The sequence below is a fragment of the Atractosteus spatula genome, chromosome 7 (genome assembly GCF_055471065.1).
Source record: "Atractosteus spatula isolate fAtrSpa1 chromosome 7, fAtrSpa1.hap1, whole genome shotgun sequence".
Classification (NCBI taxonomy): Eukaryota; Metazoa; Chordata; class Actinopteri; order Semionotiformes; family Lepisosteidae; genus Atractosteus; species Atractosteus spatula.
The window spans coordinates 61,901,948-61,925,473 of NC_142712.1; the positions used below are offsets into that span (position 1 = coordinate 61,901,948).

The window sequence follows — 23,526 nt, forward strand, 5'->3', positions numbered from 1 at the left end:
GCCTTTGCTGTCTCTCGTCGTGGTATCTCGTAGAACATTGTTCTGGAAAAGCGTGTGTACTTGAACACGCTTTTATTTCTTCCAACCCCCACCAGCACCCCTTCCCTTAGGATGCGGAGCCTGGCACAGGCTATTGCTGTGACAGGCTGTCTTTGCGGATCACTGGGGGCGCTCATGAGAGAGAACGGGGCCTGCCTGTTTCTCTTCCCTTCAGAAAGCCTCCATCTGTGCCCGGACTGGCCGAGGGGAAGGCGCATGTGGGAAGAGTCCTCTCCTGAGTGAGAGTTTTCTGTCTTTTCCGTGGAGTGTACTGTATGACTGGCAAGGTCATGGTAAAGACAGAAATAAAGTACTGGGTTTCTGCCGTGAAAGTTGTCATAGATGTTATGAGCAAGCTATTATAATTAACTAACCCCTGTTGTTAAGTGTAGAGTCATGTAGGCTATACTCGCACAAAGATATTCAACCATTTTTGTTCTTTTTAGACCATTTTGTTCAGTAAAAACTGATCTCTTCATTGCATTTATTATAAGCCCTGCTTGGATTTGATTACATTTGTAACATTGTAACATTCTCATCACAGAACAATCATTTGGCCATTTTCTGTAAAAAAAAAAGTTTCATCTGTCAGTGCCGCACGACCAAACAGATGTGTTTACATATTTGAGCATGTTCAGCGTTTTTAGTGGGCACTGAAGAAAACGATTTAGTCCAGGACATGCTTTGAGTCTCAATGCAAGGATTAAAGGAATGGCTTACATCTGATACATTTGAATTGCAAAAACTGGAAGGAAGGAATCAAGCAGGAAGGCAAATGTTTGGAAATGCAAATGCTACAGAAATACAATTTCATTTTTGCAAAAATAACACCCTTGTACATTTTAATCAATTTTAGCATCCAAGCAGACATCTTTAAAATTCAGATTGTAGGATCCATGGCAGTTGGAGAGTCGCTGACCTTTCATCAAAGAATTATTCTTATTGGCATTACTTTAAATAAAATCATTAGAATCTGCATATATTTACGTTATTTAAATGTCAGTGTGTAGTGTAATTACCTTGCCTAATAGCAAGGGATTGGGAATCAATAATGACTTGACTAGCGGGTGTCACTATTGACCTTTGTGTGCAGAGAAGCCTGTGCCAGTACCACTTCTGGAGGGGCTGTCCTGGGGGACAGTGCTCATCTAGGAGAGTGCAAATAATACCTTTATAATTTCCCAGGCAATCTGAGTTTCTTGTCCTAAAATGGCTGAGTCTGCCCCCATATTCTAACACTCCCGAGCGGTCAGGGACCTGAGATTATCCAGAACAATTAGAAAAACGAAACAAATGACCTTGGGAGACCAATTTAAGAGAGATTTTGTTAGTGATTATAGAACATTGGCTGCTGTAATCATCTTATTTTAAAATCATATTTATATTTATATAATCAGACTTTCTGACTCTCTGCAGTTTACATGCAAAATCTGAAACAGTCACTGTCAGTACAGTCACTTCCAAACAGTGCTCAGAATAAAACAATTATCATCTTCTAAAAACAACCTCATTATCTTTCTGGGTCTCCAGTCCAGTCCAATTACTGGTTTTGTTTAACAACTACAGGAAATCTCCTGCTGGCTTTTCTTTTTTTATGACCTTTGTATCCATTATTTGAGGTTCAAGGAACAGAGAAACGTCTGTTAGTCTTATTATTATTATTTTATCATAAAATCAAATGAGCATTATTTTAAGGAACATTTTAAGGAATTGACTGTTATTCATAAATTGTTATTCATTATTCATAAAATCAGGCAACAGAGAAATGAATCAAAACACACAAGAACATTTAGCCACACACCACAATAAATTAATATTGTACAAAACACATGATTTTGAAATGTGTTTCCAGTGAGTTAGGGGATTTAAAGGCAGTTACTGTATGTTTTCAGAACCTTTTTTAGCAGCTATGGTATATCACCCTGCAGCTCACAACTGGCTGCCCACTGAAGCTCAGCAGGTGTGGGCCTGGCCAGTACCTGAATGGGAGACCTCCTGGGAAATACTAAGGTTGCTGCTGGTAGAGGTGTTAGTGGGGCCAGCAGGGGGTGCTCACCCTGCAGTCTGTGTGGGTTCTAATGCCCCAGTATAGTGATGGAGACACAAGATAAGACATAAAATCAAGGTCCTGACTCTCTGTGTCATTAAAAATCCCAGGCAGCATTTTGAAAAGAGTAGGGGTGTTACCCTGGTGTCCTGGCCAAATTTCCCCATGGCCTCTACAAATCACAGCGTCCTAATAATCCCCATCTCTGAACTGGCTTCATCACCCTGCTCTCCTCCCCACTGAGAGCTGGTGTGTGGTGAGCGTACTGGCGCACTATGGCTGCCGTTGCATCTCCATTATCTATCAAGAGCTTTGAGTGAAGTGTCCAGAAAAGTGCTGTAAATGTAAGGACTATACAGTATATGAATAACTTTGACTAAGTGGCAAACCTCAGCATCAGTCTGCTGCAGGATTATAACCCACAATAAGCAAGTCAGTCACGAAGACGAGTCCTGTCCTGGACACCTGCAGAACCCCTGCATTAGGACAGTCTGCCAGAGAGCAGAAATCAGGCTTCCTGCTGTTTAATAAGGCATGTGGCAGAGGGGCCATCTGCCATCCGCCACCAGTCTCTGCCAGGGCTCAGGTCAGGTGCTTGGTACACTCACGTCTTTGGCATAGCTGAATACGTCCTGCTGATGATGAAACTGGGCTGCGCTGCCTCAGGACTCAAACTGCTGATTAAGATGTGTAAAGGACTGCAATTTCAAGAGCACCTTGCACGCAATCTGTGATAGGTACAGCCAGCCTTGGCTGTTGTCCTGTGCTAGTTCCATTTGTTGCTCTTTAAGCAAAAAATGCCTCTTAAACATTTTGGTTCTAGTAAAAGAACATTTGTCCTTCGATTGCTGGCTGATGGATCAAGAAAATAAGTTTGAGAAAGAAGAAAACAAGGCAGAAATTCAAATCACACATCATGGAAAAAGATTATATTCCAAGACAATTTTTTATGGCATGCAGGTTACTAAAAGAACAGTTAGCAGTTGTTACTTGTCATCAGCACTAACTTCAAGAAAGGTCATTCTTTTTAGCATTATTTTATATATTTAGCAGAAAATATCCCAAGGATTAAAAGAAAGAAACCATCCAAGGTTAAGTGCTAAAAAACAAATGGGTGTCTCTGTTCACCAGCTCTGTAGATCCGTAGCTTGATACCTTTGTGGACTCTTTTGGATAAGCACAGACTTTCCGATTTCATCCAAGCTTAATAAGGAGGGAGGTTAAGAGACCTCTTTCTTCTCCCAGGTGTCCCAGGCAGGATATCCTGAGGAGCAGCCCATCTGGAACCACTGCTTCCTCTTCCTTGGCCGAAACTGCGCCACCATTTTCACTGGAGGGGCTGCACTGGTGCTGGAGTTTTACCCCTTTACCACAGGTTCGTCTGTACCACTGTAAAGTAATTGCTGATGCTCATTTCTTCAGCTGAGCCCAGCTCAAGTAAAGCTGCATCACTGCTGAGAACTTAACGTACCTGCTGTGTCATGAAGAGTACGACAGTTGAAGTCTAACTGACCCAGTCCCACGGAAGTCATTGTGATTTTACTGTTGCAAAATTGGTTGCTAACTGGTAGGGCTGGAAAGAGCAACACCTGGCCTTGAGTTCCAGACTTTAGAGATACTTTTCAATTAGCAACTCATTTCTAAAAAAAAGGTGATCTGACAAAGTGTATGAATTCAAAATTCTGCAAACTTTAATGACTCCCTGCAGCACAGCACAGCTAACCTGAACACAGGATAATGCTCGAGCCCTGCTGTATACTGTAGCTGGCCGTGCCTGCTGTGTTTCTGCAGTGATGAACGCAGTGACCTGGCACATCCGCAGCCCCCTGGGATTCTCTGCTCTGCCCCTTGACCAGTCCCTGTACAAGAGGCTGATGGGAGAGAAGGGTCGGAGAGGAGTGAGGGTGGAACAACTCCCCCTGCAGGTGAGGAAAGGGTTTTTTTGCTACTTTTCTCATGGAGCACATAGTATAATAGTATAATATACAACAAAGGAACAAGTAAAGGTTTATCCCATGCTGAAAAGAGAAGAAAAGAAACACAACGTTGTGTTTCATTTATTCTCTTTCAGCATGGAATAAACCTTTACTTTGTTCCTTTGCAACCTACTGATGCAGCTACGTACTTGAACTAATATACAACAAATATGCATCTAAACAGTATAACATACAACACCCATCAACTCTCTAAATCAATTTAAGAGTCCACAACCGCCAACATTTTTAAAATCTACTTTAACATGATGCTAAAGATTATTACATGTAATTTACTTTTACTCCTGTATCAAAGAATCCATTTCCTAGGCTTATTTCCCAAGCTTTCTTCTTACATCTGTTATATAAAGAATAAATTCAAAATATCATGTTAATACCATGATGCTTCTCCTATACTCTGTTTTAAAGTGTGTTTGATAACTTGTGAAGCCTAGTGGGGATTGTGTACCCAACTGTTGTCAGTTCAGCAATTGTACTTCTTCAAAGTGAGTATTTCATTATAGAATTATTTATGACCATTTTTAATTAATGTTTCACATGCTACATATGTTTATCGTCATATATTTTTTATTTTTGTTCCTGCTTGACTGTGTTGATCACAGCAACATAGTGGTGCTCTGTGCACAAGACCAGCTGTGACACTCTGCTTCAGTCCTAATGTGACTGACCGTGGTTTTCCTTCCCAGGGGAGCACACTTCGGACCACCTCGGACACTGGCCCGTGCGTGGGCGTCATTCTGCGCCTCATCGGTTCAGAGGTGAGTGTCCGGCCATATCCCCCACTACCTTCTGCCTGGGTCCGTGGTGTGTGACCATCACTGTGTCAGAAGCTATTCCCATGTATGAGAGTGTATTGTGTGTCAGAGAGGTTCCCCAAACAGGGGGTGCAGTTGAGTATAGGGTGGCTTGGCCAGTCTGGGACTTCTCAGCTCTCTGTGGAACTGTAGTTACTGCAACTACAATGATCCACTGCACCTCCAAGTGTTGCTTTTCTTTTTACAGTTTGTAAAATTATATTTCAACTCTAAACCCTAGGGGCGGAGCGGTGGCTCTGTGGCTCAGGATCTGCGCCTGTGGCTGGAGGGTTGCTGGTTCGAATCCCGTGGCCAGCAGAGGAATCCTTCTCAGTTGGGCCCCTGAGCAAGGCCCTTAACCCCAACTGCTCCAGGGGCGCTGTATAAATGGCTGACCCTGCGCTCTGACCCCCAGCTTCTCTCACCGTCTGTGTATCTCATGGAGAGCAAGTTGGGGTATGCGAAAACACGAATTCCTGAAATTGTATAGAACGATTAAAGTGATCTTATCTTAATCTTAAAACCCAGCAGGCAGAAAACACAGAACAAAAAGAGACCACAGTCTGCACGTGTTACACAATGTACTTTACAGTGTTTTAGTCCAAAAAACAAAGGAGAGAGGAAGCAAAAGTTATAAACAGGGCAAGAAAGATATTTAGGCAAGGAACACATCATCTGAGCTACAGTACCGTATCAATAGCAGTGTCCCTAGCTGGAAATGTAGTGGTAGAGTGGACCTTTCTAGAAGCGAAATACCATGTAATTAACTGAAGTGAACACAAGAAAAAAGAACAGCAACCTCTCTTCTCCTCCAATCAATGTTAAGCATCGTAGAAGGTGCTGTGGAGCCTGCAGGGTGTGAAAAATGTTTGGCTTCATGGGTGGGCAGGTCAGAGGTGTATGCCTGCCAATCCTCTTTCTCCCCTGGCAGGGCAGGAGCCATTCCTGTGAGCTGAGACGTAAAGAAACATTTGCCATATTTCCAGTTAGAATGGATAAAAAAATTAAAAAAGGTCTAAATAACTTGTATAAAAGGTGTAATGTATATTGTGTTTATCCAATATTTACCAGCACCTGTGATGTGGATGTGTATAGCTTTTTGGTCATTCCAGTTTTCTGTTATGCTCTTGTCTTCCGAAAGCTTAATTTTCCCTGATTATCTAAACGCTCATAAGCCCGGTGCTTCCTGCAGCTAAAGCTCATGTCTGCCAAGGGGGGGTAGAGCCCCCTGTGTCTCTGGAGTGCAGGTGTTATATCTATTTTAGTCGTGGCTCTGTGGTGTTCAGGTTTTCTAGTGGACCTCCCGCCTCTCCTTCTTTCAGTCAAATCAGTTGGGCTGCTCAAACACCGCCGCGGGACTGAGCTCTGCTGATATCATATATATTCATTGAAAGGGAGTTCCTGCTCCCCTCTGCAACACTTCCGTCTACCACAGACTGGCCCCGCTTCACTGCCTGAGGAAACAGCTGCAGTTAGCACTGAGAGCACTGAAGTCAGGATTTCAATCAGAACCGCAGGCGGGAGAGAGGGAGCACAAAGGAACTGGGTCTTCAACACTGATGTTCTGCTGATTACTGTTGCAAAAATACAACAGTAAAATGTTTATTCCTGTTTATTTCTCACTTATGTCAAGCTAAATGGCTATCTTTTTTTTCCTTATTTTACAGTAATATAATTGTTTCTAGCCCTGCATGGATTTTATCATTGATTTGAGTAACTCACAGTACAAGTGCTAATTCCTCTTTGGTGGAAAAAAAAAATCAGGAGGCAGCAGTAGTGTGAACAGGGGACTGTGGCCAGGTAATGTGATGTCAGCGCATCACCATAGTGAGCAGACAGGGATGACTGGACAACAACTGTGAAATGAAATTGAAATTGAATGAAGGAACACAAGGATCGATATTATATTTAATCCATTTTGTAAGAGTAAAATATGAAGTATACAGCTAAAAGTGCCTAACAATAATATTAACAAATACAAGTTAAAAGACAAAGTGTGCATTAATTTCTCTGAAGGTAAAAACAATTTAAAATGGTTATGTTCTTATCAAGATTTGTCTTGGCAGCAAAATATTAAGTCAAATCACAACACTTTTTATGTAGTGATCACATACCTGTACTAGTTTTTGCTCATCTTATGGCAGTCAGATTAAGTGATTTCCATAGTGAGAACTACCCTTTGGAGATCTCACCCAATAAGGGGAGAGAAAGTTCATTGCTCTTCTGCTCTTCTGGGACAGAGGGCAACCAGGGCAGGAGCTCGGAATGTCTGGAGTGCCTGTGCTTGGACACAGACCTTTAAACACCAGACAGTGTAGAGCCAGCAGATGAACCTGCTGCATCGGTTGTCCCTTGTGCTGGTGACAAAGTGTTTACTGCGCCGAGCATCCAGTCATGAGCCCCCTTCAGCAATTAAAACATGGCTAGTCCCTAAACCAGTAGCCTGGAGAGGGTACTAAATGTACTTTACTGCTTGATAATAATTACTATACAACACTATTGTCTTAATGCAGCTTTCTTATGGGCTCAGTGGGACAATAACTAGTTTACGATCTCAGAACCATACGGAGTCAGGACATCCATCTCTATCTCTATCTGTCTCCTGTGTGGCTCATTCGTTCTCCTGATAAACCCCTCCCCAGGCACTCTGGTTGGAGTAGTGCTCTTTACTCCCACTCATGAGCACCATAAGAAGACAGAAAACCATATCCACACAGATTAATAGGAAAGCTATAAAATGATTATATTGTGCATACATTATAGCAGGAGTAACTGCATCTGTGAGACTAGTCCAACCTGCTTTACCACATCTAAAGATTTGTTAAAATGAGTCATTGCAGTCTGTCAAAGGAGGACAGATACTATAATTTCAGCTTTCGGAAAATGTTGTTTTGCTTTTCTGTTGCAGGCCAGGGGATTTTCTTTCACTGTTGTGAGAAGAACTTCACTCAGCCATTTGTTCCTGGAAATAATTCTGTAATATTGTATTTTAATGACATACAGTAATACAGCACCTGCTATTTTGAAAGTAGAGTATGGCACATCTACAGTAGGATTTCAAATCAAAGCCCCCCCCAAATTTGAAATTAAAAGTGAGCTTGAAATCTTTGCCTTTCAGTAGGTTTTTTGTGTAAATTTGTTTGTTTCACAAAGTGGGTGTGAGAAATATGATTTGTGTACCTACTGCACCTTGAGGCCCAGTAAAGATTCAATAAGTGAATCAGGGTTACATTCTTTCTAATGAACGTGTCAGGCAAGTCATCTGTTCCACAGATCTGATGTATTGGCATTATGTCTACACCTTATGCTCAGGCAGAAACATTGAAAAAAAAACATTTGTAAAAAATGTCAAAAGAAGCATCACAGAAAAGTCAGAGTACTGTTTTCTGAGTGTGTGGGGCAGCAAGACTCAAGGTGATTTTTTTAGCATTTCACATCGTTAACTTGTGCAGCTTCTGCAGCTTTTTTCTTCTTGGGGTAAATATTTAGCACCCTTCTCTAATTAGTGGCAACATAAAAGAGACTCACTTATTTTAACCCCCTCCTCCCTCCTCCAGTTTCATTGGCTTTTATTAATCTGCATCTGATAATAGGGAGTTCTTTGCAATGACATGCAAATTCAGGTCAGTCTCAGGGGAGGACGGGAGTGTGAGTGGTGGTCTGCTGGTGCTCATATTGATTGCCCGAGGGTCATTGTTCACAGAGAGAACAAAGATCAAATAGCACAGACAACGAGAGTGAAGAAATTAACTATGGCACAAGGAACATAGGGAGAGAATTTGGGGGAGCAAAGGAGGTAGAAAGTTTTGCAGAAGGAGAAAGCTGGGGAAATTGGTAGTTGACTAATGCTGGCTCAGAAATCACAGCGGTGAACCACAGAAAAACACAAATGAGCAGGTTCTGTGTCCTGAGGTTTCCCACTATAGACACGTCCATTGATAAGGCTCATGAGATGAATAAAGAATCTCTATTCATAGTGACCTCCTCAGTGGCTTAGAGACGTGAATCCAGATTGTATGATTGGAATTACGGAAACAAAAAAGGAGTGCAAGATTAAGATAAAGGAAAGGGACACGACGACATGGCATCTTAGCTTAATTTTCATGGCAGTCATCTTCTGCAGACCAGTGTTCTAAGTAGGCTGGAGTGGCCATTTAAATGGGAAAAGATATGTGATCTCCCCAGCCGCCCACAAGGGCTAAAAGGTGTCTATGCATTAAGCAGAACTGTTCGAAATGTGCTTTTCCTTTGGAAAGTGTGCTTCGTCCTCAGAGCCAATATTCTTAGAGCTTTCAATATGCACAGATAATATGTAACTTCATACAGCAATAAGAGACTAATAATATGCTTTTGTGACACATGCACAAGAGCAGCATGTGAAGGAGGTGAAAAGAGGGAAAGTGGTGTGGGAAATGAGAAATGTGGCTCAGGGAGAGGAATGAGGAAATGGTGGTTGAAGGAGAGGCATGGACTTGTGGGGGGAGGTGATGCATTATTCACAAGAGGGGAACTTAAGTGCCGAATTAATTTGTTTTTCTTTCCAGCTGGTCGCCAAAATAAATTAGCACTTCCAGCCATGCAGTAAAGTGCTGGGGAATTCATTTAGATGAGTGTTATTGCAGTGCCCGAGCAATGTCGTTTTCTGGAACACTTGCAGACGGAACGAAGCCAGGCTGGTGGTTGAGATGGAGGCGGTGTAATTATCTCCCTGGGTCTTGTGTGATGGCCGTCATTGAGACTGTGGGGTGGCAGGAGAGGTCCTCTCCTGACTCACTTTGTGATGGGTTAGACTTCGGTCTGGATTCTGTATCTAGAGAATAAGGCATCAGTTGAATACTATAAATCCACGCATGCACTATTTTACAGTATTTTTGTTTGTACAGGAGGGGCTGGTTGAAAGTCACACTTAATGATCATTTAAGTTATATCCACTGGTACAACACAGAATCCATTTACAGTGCAGTCCTGCCACAGACAAATACCAAGAAATACCAGAAAAATACCAAGAAAAGTCTCTGGCAACATTAGAGAAAATAAATATACTGTTTCTTCTTGCCAAATAACTACATTTTTGCAAATACTCAGATTGTAGAATGGAGGATGCTTTAAGGGTGAGTAGAACTGTATTCCATTTCAGGACGTACTGTCAGAAAAAAGATATTTGATCATACGGTGTGAATATTACATACAAGAGGCAGATATATGCGAGTTAGATTCTGATAATGGATAAAGAAAGTATAACCATATAAAATGGAGAGAGCTCATACTGTAGATACAGATACTATAAAATGTAGAGATATGATATTACACCATTTTGGGGCAGCAGTGTGGAGTAGTGGATAGGGCCCCTATCACCCTCAAGTTTTACCCTCAAGCTAGGAACTTCATTCCAAGTGCTCCAGTTATTGCCCTATTGTGCAATTGAGGTGCTCTCTGGGTTGTCATTGTAAAGGGGAATGTATTCTCAGTAGACAATTGTGGTTGAAGAATTAAACATTCTCAAGCGATATTCATTGTGAATACTGTATTTTAGGTGTATAATAGGTTATCAAACTGTAGGGGAGGAACAGGCCTTTGCATGCTGCCTATTGTGACAACACCTGGCCTTGACTAAACTGAAACAGATTATAAGTCTTTGTGGTTTTCTGTGTCGCAGGTGTTGGCTCTTTATATACTGTGGATGTGTGGATGCAGGCATTGCACAAATCCAGACTCATTTAATTAAAACAAAATAACACAAAAATTAATTTAGCACATGGTGGGAAATGTATTCAGTGCGTCCACCTAATCTCGCAGAGCAGTTCCCAGGGGACAAGAGTCATGCATTACAAACACTGTTACGTTCAGCCCTCTTCAGCCCACATCTGTCAGAGATCAATCACACCATCAGCTGCAATTACAAACCCAATTAGTTGTTAAATAAGGAGAAGTGTGAAGCCATGGATTTCCCCCAATTCAAGACGACTGCTTCAGTTGTGTGGTGATTGTACACATGTGGACATATTTTTTAAACTATGCAGGGTTGTAAGAATCCACTTGCAATGAGGTACTCAAACATTTGTCTCTGCATTATTTCAGACCCCAACGCTGAAAACCACTTTAGTGGATGTTTGGATTTATATGGATATATTGTTTATTGCAATCGTAATGCCTGATTACTTCTTCTTTATATTAATTATTTTTCATTTTTTAATTTATATTTTTTTCTTTTGTATTTTCTTCCTCCTTTTGGGGGTGAATTGCAAGTTGTAGTGAAAGACTACAACTGAATTACAGACAATACCCTGGTCTTTCACTATATTGAGTCTAAAATTGGAATTGGTTACTTGCTCTGAATGACATGAAGAACTGATCATTATACTCTGGTTCATATCAAAGAAATGTAACTCAACAGTGTTGGTCTATATCAGTGATTAGAGTTCATTTCCTTTGGGGTGCTGAGATTTAAATTGTAGACTCAGGAGTCTGGGCAGTATTGTTTCAAACTTTTCAGAAATAATGAAATTTCCCTTTAAAAAGTTTTTCTTTTGGTGCAGGTAGATTGTTTATCAGTTTTCTTTAATGAGATTTCACAGTTTCCTACAAAGTGATGCAGCAAATGTATTCAGCCTGAAATAGGGAGATTTGTATTTTCAAGAATGCTGCACAACCAACAGCTATAAAAGCCATGTTATCTTATTTATCTTTCTGATGTTCACTAGCATTTTTATCGAAAACCTGGGACCTTTTTCATAGTTTCTGAATGAACTGCCTAGCTTTTCTTCTGCTCAAAAGTCTGCAGTTTGCATTTCCCAGACCAGCCTTATGAATTTGTGAAACTGTGGCAAAGAGATAGCAAGTTTTGACGTTTTGAGTAAACAGACTGTGCAGATGTTAGCTCTGAGATAGAAGGCTCTGACTATGATGCTGTTAACAGTTTTAGTACTAGACACAATTTTTGCACCCTAATCAAATGTCAAAGTGAGCTTTGCTTGGAATGCATGCAGATATTTCCCATGTTTGTACATTGTCGTGGATTGGAAATGGATGCGGAAATTTTTTCCCATGCCCTTTCAAGAAAACAACATTTTGAAAATAATATTCCCCTTAACTTGAAAGCCAATGAACCTGTGTGATTATTATATAAAACTGGTAACCAACCCTGATCCTGAAAAGCATCTGTCCAGCAGTTCTGTGCTCCAACAGAATTAAACCTGCAAGTTCAACCTTAAATCATCAGTTTGTTAATACCTGGCACACATGTAAGTTTTGATCAATTTATTTAATTAATTGGTTCATTAAGTCAGAAATGGCCAATGGTGGTCCTTGAAAGGTATAAGATGTTGGGATTTTCATACCGAATGATTAACTAATTATTTAGCTGCTTACATAATAAGATCTAAATAGTACCAAGTGTTTTGAAATTGATGATTTATAGAATAATCTATAGATCCTGCTGGTTAGTTGCTCTCCAGAAGCAGAGCTGGCTTCCCTTCATAAAGACTGAGAGGCATTAAAATTGCAATAAATGTAACTGGTTCAAAATGTTCTCCAATATATGTTTTTAATGCTTCTCAGTACAGTATATAAACATATATAGTCTTATCTCTCTTATAAACAGTGTTATCTCTCTTATAAACAATGCAAAGGGTCAAACGTGTTTTCATTTTGTCTTAAGTTTCATCGAGCAAATAACCAAAACATCTTTGCAGGCAATTAAATATTAAAGAACTGTTTATGCTTTATGTGAAATTGTTTAGAATAAAAATAAGCTGCAGATGTCACGTACACCAGCAATCGAAACAGAAAATGAATGAAGTAAATGTATGGCTCTGGCAGGGTTTTTGAATTCTTTGCTTTCAAGATTGCTATCCTGTGTGGGTGTGGGCTGTGAAGTAAGTTTGCGCTGTGGCTTGTCTCTTGGTCTACAGCACATTCACTTAGATGACTAATGAGCTGGATGGACCAGGGCACGGGCAAAGCAAATGTCTTTGTTAAACAGAACTTGCTGCTTTCCCCCCACTGCTATTGTGTCCCAGAGGAGTGTTCAGAGCCGTGCTAATTGAATCAAGCACACGTGCTGCCTCCAAAGCAGACATCCTTCAAGTGCGCAAGGGAAGATGGCAGATTAGCCAGGTCTGTGGGTTAGGCGTTTGCTTTCTTCAGGACCATGGACAGAGGTGTTCTGCAAATAAAACCAGGAGGAAGGCATTCACACTGTTTTAACACGGGAAGTAATGCGCATTTTCAGCAATACTGGTAAAAATGAAAATGCAGTTTATGATGCATGGGATGGCTGTAGGGGGTTTAAATAATTCCACAGCAAGCCCTTTTTTTTCAAGCATGTCAATATGATTCTCAGCTATAGATTTACCCGATTAACGCAGTTTATTATTTAGATTAGCTCAGTTATTTTTAGTATATTTTAATCTTATTTTGCTCTTTTCATTTGTCAACAGCATGTAAAAATTAAGCAACAACTGCGTTTATTGGGCCGGGTCAGTATTGAATGTGCAGTGTGATTAGCTGTACGTGATGTTACACACAGAAAGAAAGAAAAGGACAGATAACTAAATAAACAAGATGATCAGAAAGCATAGCACTAGTCGGTGTCCTGCTGGTCCTCAGTGTAAATTGTTGCAGGGGGATAGTGTGGCAGGGGACCAGAGTGCCAATGAATGCTGATCAGAGTCTGTGTGACTGCGCATAGCTTAGTGCACTCGCCCGCCCGTCTCGTTACCCTGCTGACCGCAGCCTTCCATTTCCAGACACGCGCACTCACAGAGACGGGGCCTGATGCTCGCAGATATTCTCTGCCCCTAATTTGGAGAGATAGATTGTTCTTTTGCGTGGAATCCAGCTAAACTAATTTGATTTTCGTCCATATGCCAGGTTAATGAATGAGCGGTTGGAGAACAAACATCCTTATTATAAAAAAAAATAAAACCAGCCCTGTCTCTCTTCAAGGCGGGGCCTGAGAGCTACAGTATCTGCTCGACATCGACATGTCGGATTACAAGCTTTTATCATCATCAGTAAAGCTTTTTGGATTTTCCTTGCTGCATTCGATCTACACTTCCCTGTTCGTGAAGCTCTTAAGAGCTTGTTGGTACAAACATACTGTAACTGGTTCATTTATGCATAGACTAATAGGGGAGAAAGTTACAATCATTGTTGGCTTCAGGTACTGTGTATGTTGTTCACTACGTATAATAGCCATTGTTTTGGAAAAGAGAACAAACCATCTAATTTGAACAGAGTAAGGCTACACTTACAGATAGCCACAGGTTCTCCTGTCCACTTTTACACACTATATTTTGTATAAAGTCCACTGTTTGCACAATCTGTTCTGTTTTCAGTTCACAAGCTGTATATCTTTTCAAGCTTTTAAGCTTTGAAAAAGTGTATGATATTTTTTTAAATCTAATTATGTTCCTAATATTTGTTATCTGCATATAACTGCTTAGGCTGTTTTCCTAGTGTAATTATATTGCAAGCATAAAAATGCAATACATGAAATATGATTGCTTTGCATTACAAGTAATTACTGAAACTCTGCATTGGGGAAATGTTAATCGTTCTGCTCAAATTGGATAGCTTTAAGTGTATTAATATTTATTAGCAAGAATGATAAAGGGCTGATCAGTCTGCTGTTTTTAACATCTAGATTATATTATTTCTTTAATATAACCAGAATTATATTAAAGTATTTTATAAATTAATATTTTATTTTTACTCATAGCACATTTGTAAAATGCAAGTGGACTGGCCATGTTTATTTAAAAAAATTAAATACATATTACTGTAACTATCTGCTGCTGTGGCTCCATGCACTTACAGAGAGATAAAAAGGAGTAATGTTTTAAAAATTTAATAACAAAGTAATTTATGTAGTCCCGGAAATATATTTTAAATATACTTATGTCAAGACTCTGTAAAAGGTTGAAACATAATTGTGGTGAACTGCTGGATTAGCCCGGGCATTGTGAATCCGTTGGTAATGAGATTATTTTAGTCTGTAAAATAATTTCCAGCCAGCAGTTTGTGGAATCTGAGATGAAGCTGGAGCTCTGAATTGCCCCTGTGTCTCTGCCTGAATCAGCAAGGGCACTGCAGAAATTGCACTGATAGTCTTACACAGTGCTGTCAATTAAAGCAGTATGACTGAGTCAGGAAAGGTGGATCTCAGTGAGCTTCATTTCAGAATTATAGAGGACAGATTGCACAACATACCCGGTTGATTAATAATCTCAACAAGGGTAGTTTTATTTGCGCAATATATTTTATTTTTATATATTTAGGAATATAGGGTATTCATCTATATTTCTTGCTTTAAAATAGTTCTTGTCAATTTCTAATAATATTATCCATGCAATTCTGCTTACTGTATATATGCATTTGTGTATGTGAATAGCCTACTCTAGTAAAACAAACCTTGACTGGGGTGTTCTGTTGTAGACACAGCAGACACAAACAAAGCTGGATCAAGTAGTTTGGCTTACAGGGACACTTTCTGGGAGTTTGGCACCATGCAGAAATTGACACAGATGCTCATACAGAGGGCTGATGTCTATATTTCCGATGCAAAATGATTGTGGACAATTAATTATGTTTTGTTATTTTACCTCTCTATTTCTCCATCATATGCTTTATTTAAAATGTGCTCATTGCAGCACAGGCTTCCATTTTTCCCGGCCACTACTGAGTCCAGAAAAAAAACATTCTAAACAGTATTTTCCTTCTGTACGCATGTAAGTGTGTATCGGGTTTGAGGCATGCCAATATTCAGTGTCTGAGATTTTTCACCAAGGTGTCCAGACTTCTCCTCTTTATACAATCAATCAGCTGCCCCTGTACCTGTAGTTTTTTTTATAAATGCCAGATAATTTCATAATTTTCTTTACTATTATACTGCTACCAGCAGCACTAAAGGCAATAATAATACAAATAGGTTATTTTTGTTGTTGTTGCAGCGCCCAGACTCTGTCCTGTCATCCACTGACCCCAGTGTACTGCCTTTGCTGGATTCTGTACTACTGAATGATACTGGGGCGCCTTTAGTGCCTGTGGCCCCACATTCCTCTCCTCCAGACCAGGAAGAGGGTTCATCTCCACGCGCCCCCACTCCTCAGATTGACCACTCCCCTCGTCTTCAGCTCACGGTGAGACCCCCCCTGACAATCGGGTACCCTCCTGCTTGCGCGTGTGAGTACGTCGATGGAGAGGTGAGGTACAAGCATGCACTGAGACAGACAGCCAGTGAAGCACTGACTTCGGGCTGTTTTAGAAATCTGTCTGTCAAAATTATTCTCATTCACGCAGCAGGAGATAGTGAGAAGCATTCACACTGCAGCACTTAAGAACATGTACTGCACTGTACTTGTTTTTGGAAGAATTTCATATAAAACGTATTACCGAATGTTGTGGCTAAATAGTTATTGTGATTTTGACTGAGATATAACTGAAATTAAAACATAAAGATCCCGGATCTTGGATCCAAATCTGATTAATATTTACATAATGCATTCTCATTCTTTTGTCGTTATTGGTAACAATAAGTGACCATTTAGCTTTTCATTGTGTTAGTATTTGAAAATGTTCTGAATAACACATACAGTACTTATTTACTGTTTTCTGTATAATTCCTTTTCAGTTTTCAGCAGTTCATAATAATACATTTTAGTATTCAGGGGGTGGCATGGAGGTGCAGGTTAACACTCCTGGCACACAGTGCTGGGGTGCGGTGCCATGGGTTCACATCCTGAATGGAGTTTCCCATTTTCGTGCGGGTTTCCTCCAGGTGAAAGGATTTTTCCTTCAGCAGTCCAGAGACCTACTAGTGGGTTAACTGGCTTTGGGAAAACTTGGCCCAGGAGTGAGTGTGTCTGTGTCTCTGTGTACCCTGTGCTGGTCTGGCATCCTAGTCAGGGTGTATGCTGCCTTACACCATGTTGATTACTGGAAAAGGCTTCGGCTCCCCATTCTCTAACCATTGCATAAAGCAGATAGAAAATCAATGGATGGATCAGTTTGAATTCTCTTTTTAGTACGCCGAAATACCACATCGAAGCCATGATTTGTAAATGCACAGTCACATACAATTCTCTTGATATAGTTTTCCTATTCTAACTGCTGAAATATTAATATTAATATCTATACAGACCCTTGAATGTTCACATGGCAGAACCTTAAAAATGGAAAATGATCGATATCAACTGTAAATACAATTTTTAATAATATAAGGCACCTCCATATGGTATTGATTTTTTTTACCACAAACCCAGAAAAGAGTTTGATTGTGTCTTTTTCTACTGGGACAGAACAATCTGAAGCCAGCACAGCAGGGCAGATGCTGCCCAATAATTATTTTGATTGGCAAGAGCAAGAAAATACTCAGGAAAAAAAAAGAATGTGATTAATGCTGTTCCATGTAGATCTTCTTTGTTTGTCTATTGCCAATATCCTATATAAGTGCACTGCTTTCAATATACCTTTTAATACATTGCTAACCTGCCACCATATAAATAACAGAATACCGCTGATCTGTTAATCTGCCTTTGAATGTGATTCTTGTCTTAGACAAAGGACTGTTTTGAATGCATTTTTCCAAATGGAAGTAAAAGTGCGTCTTTCAAACGGACTGCAACATGTCTTCTAGCATCCACATCCTATATAATGATGTGATTGACATTAGTCATAGATTTTCTTTGTTAACTCACTCCTTCTGCTGTTTTGTGCTTTGGAGGCTGGAATTATTGATCATTATTTTTGTCACTAATTGTGATGAGCTCCCAGCCTCTTAAAACAAATATCAAGACTGGGTAGATTGCCCAGGCTTAAGGAAATAAGTGTCTGGAGAGCCTAAGCAGACTGAGTGTTAAGTCACACGATTTCTGAAATCCCTGCATGATTTTCCTTAGAATTGTATTGATCCCTGAAGATATGCCTGTGATCTAAAATAAGTCTGCAATTGTGTCATAATATCACTAGAATCTAGTTTCCTTTTCTTAACTGTAGACCAATGAAACACTATCCAGTTCTGTGTTAAATGAAGATGTACAGTATACAGTATGTACACTTTACATTTGTAGTGTTGACCACAGATATGAACCCAAAAAGACCGAATCTGTGTGTTTTAAACAATAAAAAGAGCTCAATTGCTAAACCTTCGGAAAAAGTGTTTGTTTATAGTGACACCAAGTGGACAAATCTAGAATATATTACTGTTGAAGCAATAGAGCAGTTCATAATGAAGGTTCACATTTCAATAGCAAAATGGTTTTGGATTACACGTACACATTAATAAAGTATATTATTTATGTGCTTATTAGATGTTAATGGTATTATTTTACCATCAAATTAAATTTTAAGTATCTCCTTTAAAGAAATATATAGTCAGATTACATTGCAGAAACATCATAAAAAGGTTTATGATAAATCAGGCAAAGGATTAGAAAAAATAATCACACAAATATTTCCCTTTTAAAATTGTCTTTTAAGATTTCTTGCCTATGGCCTGTCAGTGACCAGATAAAGATGCATTTCACTGCACTGGTCATGAAATCCGTCTGCGAAGAGTACAGTGTTCCTAGGAGTATTCAGTCCCTTCACTGTGTTTTAACAAAGCACAAAGACCTGGATTAAAGAGAAGCAGAACTCTTTGGAATGGAGAACAAGATAAGATATAAGATATGGACTTCACATCTTTGCAGTATTGGTTGTCTAGGAAGTCCAAACGGGCTGGATTCTTTCAAACTCTTGACAGAGAAACTCAGATTCGATTTTCCTTCTTCCCTCGTCTAGAGTCCTCGGGTGCATATTTCAGACACATTCGACACACACTGTATTTCTTTTCTTCACCCAGGACGCCTGGCAGTTAATAAGATTAGTGTTTTGTTGTCTTTCTTGTAAAGGAAATGTCATATTCTTTCGGGATTTGGTGTGCACCTGGAATGAAAAGACCTGTATAGGAGGTTTGCGGGTGGAGAGATGCAGCTCTGTCTCTCACAGCTGACAGAAATTAAGGGACGTACAGAGCTGACAGCATGGCAGCACTTATTGACCACAGCTCCACAGAGGTGCAGAAAGCCAGGCATTGAAATGGCCACAGGCCAGAGCCGTCTGTAAAGTAGCATGAATAAATCCATGTTGCATAGTATCAGGTGTAGCTTTGTTTTATGCTGTTAAATGATACTTATGAAAGAAGATACAGTAGCTGCAATTAAATATAGAGTATTCTCACTGGATAGTAAAGTTTTTATTATTTCAGTAGAAAAATAAAGTAGTACTTTATTTGAGGGTACCATAAACATCTTGACTACTTTTTTGTTCATTCAGTTATTGTCCTGGGTTTTCCCCAGCATACTGCATGTCACAACGCTCTGATTTATTAGTCTTCCAACTTCATTATATGGAAAATATTATTGTCAGCCCCTAATAGAGTTACTTTATTAACGTATGGCTTTGCCCTTAGGACTGTCAGCCAAAGACATGATCTCTTTAGTAAGCTTGTTGAGCCTTAGCAAGAGGTGCCCTTGTCCTGGAGCATCACAGTGAATTAGCTCAGGACATGAACGTGATACCATCCAACTTCCCACTCGCTGGAAGAGAGAGCAGAGCCTCATTAAATTTCTATTATCACATTTCTTCACGGCCTTTCAGTGGTGTCTTGTTTTTCACCTTCTTCTGTTTGTCTCTGATAAGGAAGGAAAGAGGCAATTAAATCAGGACAGATTGGGGTTAGCGGGGATCTGCGGGCTCTCCTTTAGCACACAGGTCATCCAGCACTTATTTGAATGTGGCAGTGAGGGAGCTGTATCAGCCCGTAGCAGCCAGAGTGAGAAGTATTGGGGAGATTTAAAGCCCTCTCTGCTGACTACCTCCCATTGTCTCCCTGCATCTTCCTTGGTCTCACCCTGGATGGAGATTAACTGTCTTTCAGTAATGCCATCGGACGGTTTAATTCAATCGTCCGCTCTGGACTCTATTAGGCTGCAATTAATGGAGTTGCAACCACTCCACTATCCTGGACACTGGAAATAACACAGTGCTGTTAATCAGAATCTAGCCATCATCATCGAGAAGGGGATGTTCAAAAGACCGCTTTGTAGAATTGCTTGCAAGCCATATTCTAAATTTGTATTAAATGTATTTTGCTTAGTTTGTTTCAAAGTGCAAAATGTGCTCTAATACACTTTTATCCTAGCTAAGTAAATAATCCTTTTTTCCAAGCTAAGTAAATCTAGGCCTGGATAGTACTGGTATGGGAAATGTCCAAGGAAATCCAGGTTACTGCTGTTAGTGTTGTTGGTGGATCTGCAGCTGGCTTCCCTCTGGACTAGATTTCCTTGTATGGAAACTGTACTGTTGTTTGGTTATAACACGGTCTGGGTTGCTTGGTCACTAAAGACTCCATGGCAGAGATAATAAGAGTAGGGGTATTAATCTCCTAGCTATATGTGAGGGGTCCTGTACAATCTGACTTCCCAAATTGGACTGATGAAGCAGTTTCTTACTTTTCTCCTCCTAATCTGCTGTGCAGTGAGATGCACCGTTTGCTGGTGCATAATGTCTGCCACACTTAGCCCAGGTGGTTGATGCATTTCTGAGACAGGCACACTGGAATCCTTTGTGTTTTTGTGCTTTTAATCCATATTTTCATTCATCTCCGCACATTGCCTTAGATTTCTCTAGTTTGTGTTTTCGGATTCGTCTATCATTTTGAACTTTATCATGGAAGTCTTAACATACTGTACTCTAGCATCTCGGAAATTTTGCAAATTTTGAAAACTTTTGTTGTATCCTTAATTCTTAGTGTATGCTTTTTCCCTTACTAACATTTTATAACCCTTACTGACTAATATTATAAACTGACATTATTTGCGGTTTTCATGGCTGTGTTTCTTTCTCTCATCTCTTCTTGTTTTTACTGTAAGAGGCATTACTGCACTGTAAGAGGCATACTCTCTGAGCATGTCCCTTTTGTGTTCTCTACAAAAACATTTTATTTCTGTGTTCCTCATACACAAATACTGAACGTGGCTGATTAGATTTTGCCCTTTTGGGAAAAGTCTCCATTTCCAGTGAATAATTGTGTGGACAGCCCCGCCTCTTCTGTACAATAGTCAAGCCTTGTGCCATCCCACAATCCACTGAACTGCTGCTTCATGCAGAGGTCATGACAAAGGAATAATTAATCCCCTATGTTGTAAGTACAGGGTGCTAAAGACTGTTTTCTGATTTAAATCCAATTCCTTGACATCTCTGACCAAAATCAGAACATGAATCAAATGCTGACTCCAGATAAGTAACATGCCTCCCTCCCCACGTCCATCAATCTTCGTGGCCTTCAGAACTGTGCTCTTCAAAGATAAAATGTGCAACAAAAGACCTCCTTCATGTTTTCACTCAGAGCACATTGTACCTGACTTGCCTGGATCCCCCATTTCATACACAGGATGGATCGGCGTTTAAACATAACAATAAATCTAAAACTCTCAGTGCTTGAAACTCTTTGCTGCCTACCTTATTAAAGGAATTTGGCAGAGGGAGTACTTCTAAAATACTTTTATTGTGTCTAAATGCGATTGAAATAAATCTTAATGTTGATTGAACCAGAATCTGAATCTGAATGGTGGGGAGAGGACATCTGTCACATGGCAGTCTCACGCAAAATTAACACATACTTTGTATCCTGACTTAGATTTTCTCCTGCAATTTTTAATTATTGGTGCCTATGCCACACCTACAGTATGATCAGATATTGCACTGCATATTTAAGTAACAGAAAGCATAAATGTAAAAAGACAAGCAGCTATTTAAATTCTCTGTGGTTTGCATAAATCTTTGATAGGGGTGTTGAAAGCAGCGGATTAATGGCATCTCTGTCGGTGTTCAGCTGTTTTGCTTTCCTGTGACGCTGGCCTGTTGTCACTCTCTAGAAGCCAGATGGAGGGTAAGTCAGGGTGTAAGACTGGCCTCTTGCAACTGTCCTTCAACTGGGGACAGCTCACGTCCTTGCTGCTCGCAGATGTGACAGCTCATGTGTTTTTGTACTGCTGACAGAGTTTAATTAAAATTATACAGTGACCAGACTGCTCTTCTACAGGGAGTCCAGTAATTCAATTATTGAGATGTCGTGTGACAAATCTAAAGTGAACAAAAGGGTGCAAATTCATTTAGAACATTTAATGGTATTTGGGAGCCCAATATTCATTTGACAATTGCAGTAGTATGTGATTTTAAGTCACAGTAGTTGCAGTTGATGAGGAATATTAACTCACCTAAAACGATTATGCATGTGTATTGAATGAAACTAAGAGAGTAGAGATTTGTCTGAGTATTGTCTTGTGAAATGAGAAGCCTTATAAGCCCAGTATATCCAGAAGTATGCCATAGTTTCAAATCTCACTTGTATCAGCCTGAATGTGATAAGAGTTAGAAGAGTTGATCGGGAATTTGTATATTCGATCACAGGCAATATCAGTTTAATCAATAGGATGGGAACTTTGCTAAGTGAAACATCTGGCTTTTTTGAGACGTTAATGCAGTTGATCTCTCATTTACTGAGACCAGTGCAAAGTACTGCTTTATATTGTGTTTTATTTATTGATTGCATGTGATCCTAAGTGAAAAGTAAAGCTAACAATAGCATGAACAGAAATGAATGAATTTGAGAGGGATTCAAAAAATTGTAAAATGAAATTGTGAAGCTTCCTCTGGCCCAGTGAGCTGTCTGGGGTTCTCTGTTTCTGATGAGTTTATCGAGCATTCTTGTGCATTTACTGTAATCCCATGCTTTCATCGGTTGTGTTTCCTGGTTACAGTCCTGCAATTTCAGAGTGCTGCTGAGCCTTGTTTTTGTGTACCATAAAACTAACTACGTAGAATCTTTCAGAAAATACAAGTGAGGTATAATATTTGGACAATTGTCAATATAAAATCTGTTCTTTTTTACATTTCGCTGTCAATGTTGTTGTTGACATTGACTTTTTTTTTCCCCAACACGTCCGGCACATTGTAAATCATCTCCAGATGTCCCATGTCCTGTAAGATTATTTTACAAACAACCGACCTTTGGCAGATTAAATGTAAAAAAATCAGATGTCTTAAACAGCTGGCTGCTTCATACTCCATTTAGAAAAAAAGCTTCACCTACTTATATTTAGCGGGATCAGGAACCAGTGAAAGGACAATACCACATTGAGCAGGAGAAATATGATGCAATTTTGCAACAGGAGGATTCTGACATAGATATAAATACATACTAATTAAACATTTAAATAATAGTTATTTAACAATTTGCAAAACTATATATCATTCTCTCCCATTGCTTGTTTGCAAACACAGGAAATATTGAAAAAAAGAGTCTGTTAAATTCTTCAAAAGATGGAACCCTGGCTATTACGAGAAGGGTATATCAATAATGAATAAAGTGTGAGTCTATGGAAGCACTGAGCAACACCTTAAGCTAACAAGAGTGGAAGGAAGAGAAGCTATTTAATCTGGAACAGCATTAAATTTTAAAATACCTCCAAATGATCCTAGAGTGAAAGATATTTGATTTTGTGCAGGCTAAAGATTTGATATGAGCTTTTTCATTGTTTATCTAAATTATTTCTGTACCCATACATATTGATGAAATGTTTTTCTGTAAAAATATTAGTTTTTCTGG

The 23,526-nt window shown here is 39.7% G+C and overlaps 1 protein-coding gene across 1 annotated transcript in view; it reads left to right on the top strand.

Annotated features, from left to right (window-relative positions):
* ccdc33 (coiled-coil domain containing 33) overlaps positions 1 to 23,526 on the top strand; it is a 96,185-nt gene that overhangs the window by 56,004 nt on the left and 16,655 nt on the right. The window contains exons 10-13 of the mRNA XM_088920907.1: positions 3,332 to 3,461; positions 3,878 to 4,011; positions 4,767 to 4,838; positions 15,827 to 16,015. Of these exons, the coding sequence (XP_088777033.1) occupies positions 3,332 to 3,461; positions 3,878 to 4,011; positions 4,767 to 4,838; positions 15,827 to 16,015 (525 nt within the window). The remainder of the gene's footprint in view (positions 1 to 3,331; positions 3,462 to 3,877; positions 4,012 to 4,766; positions 4,839 to 15,826; positions 16,016 to 23,526) is intronic.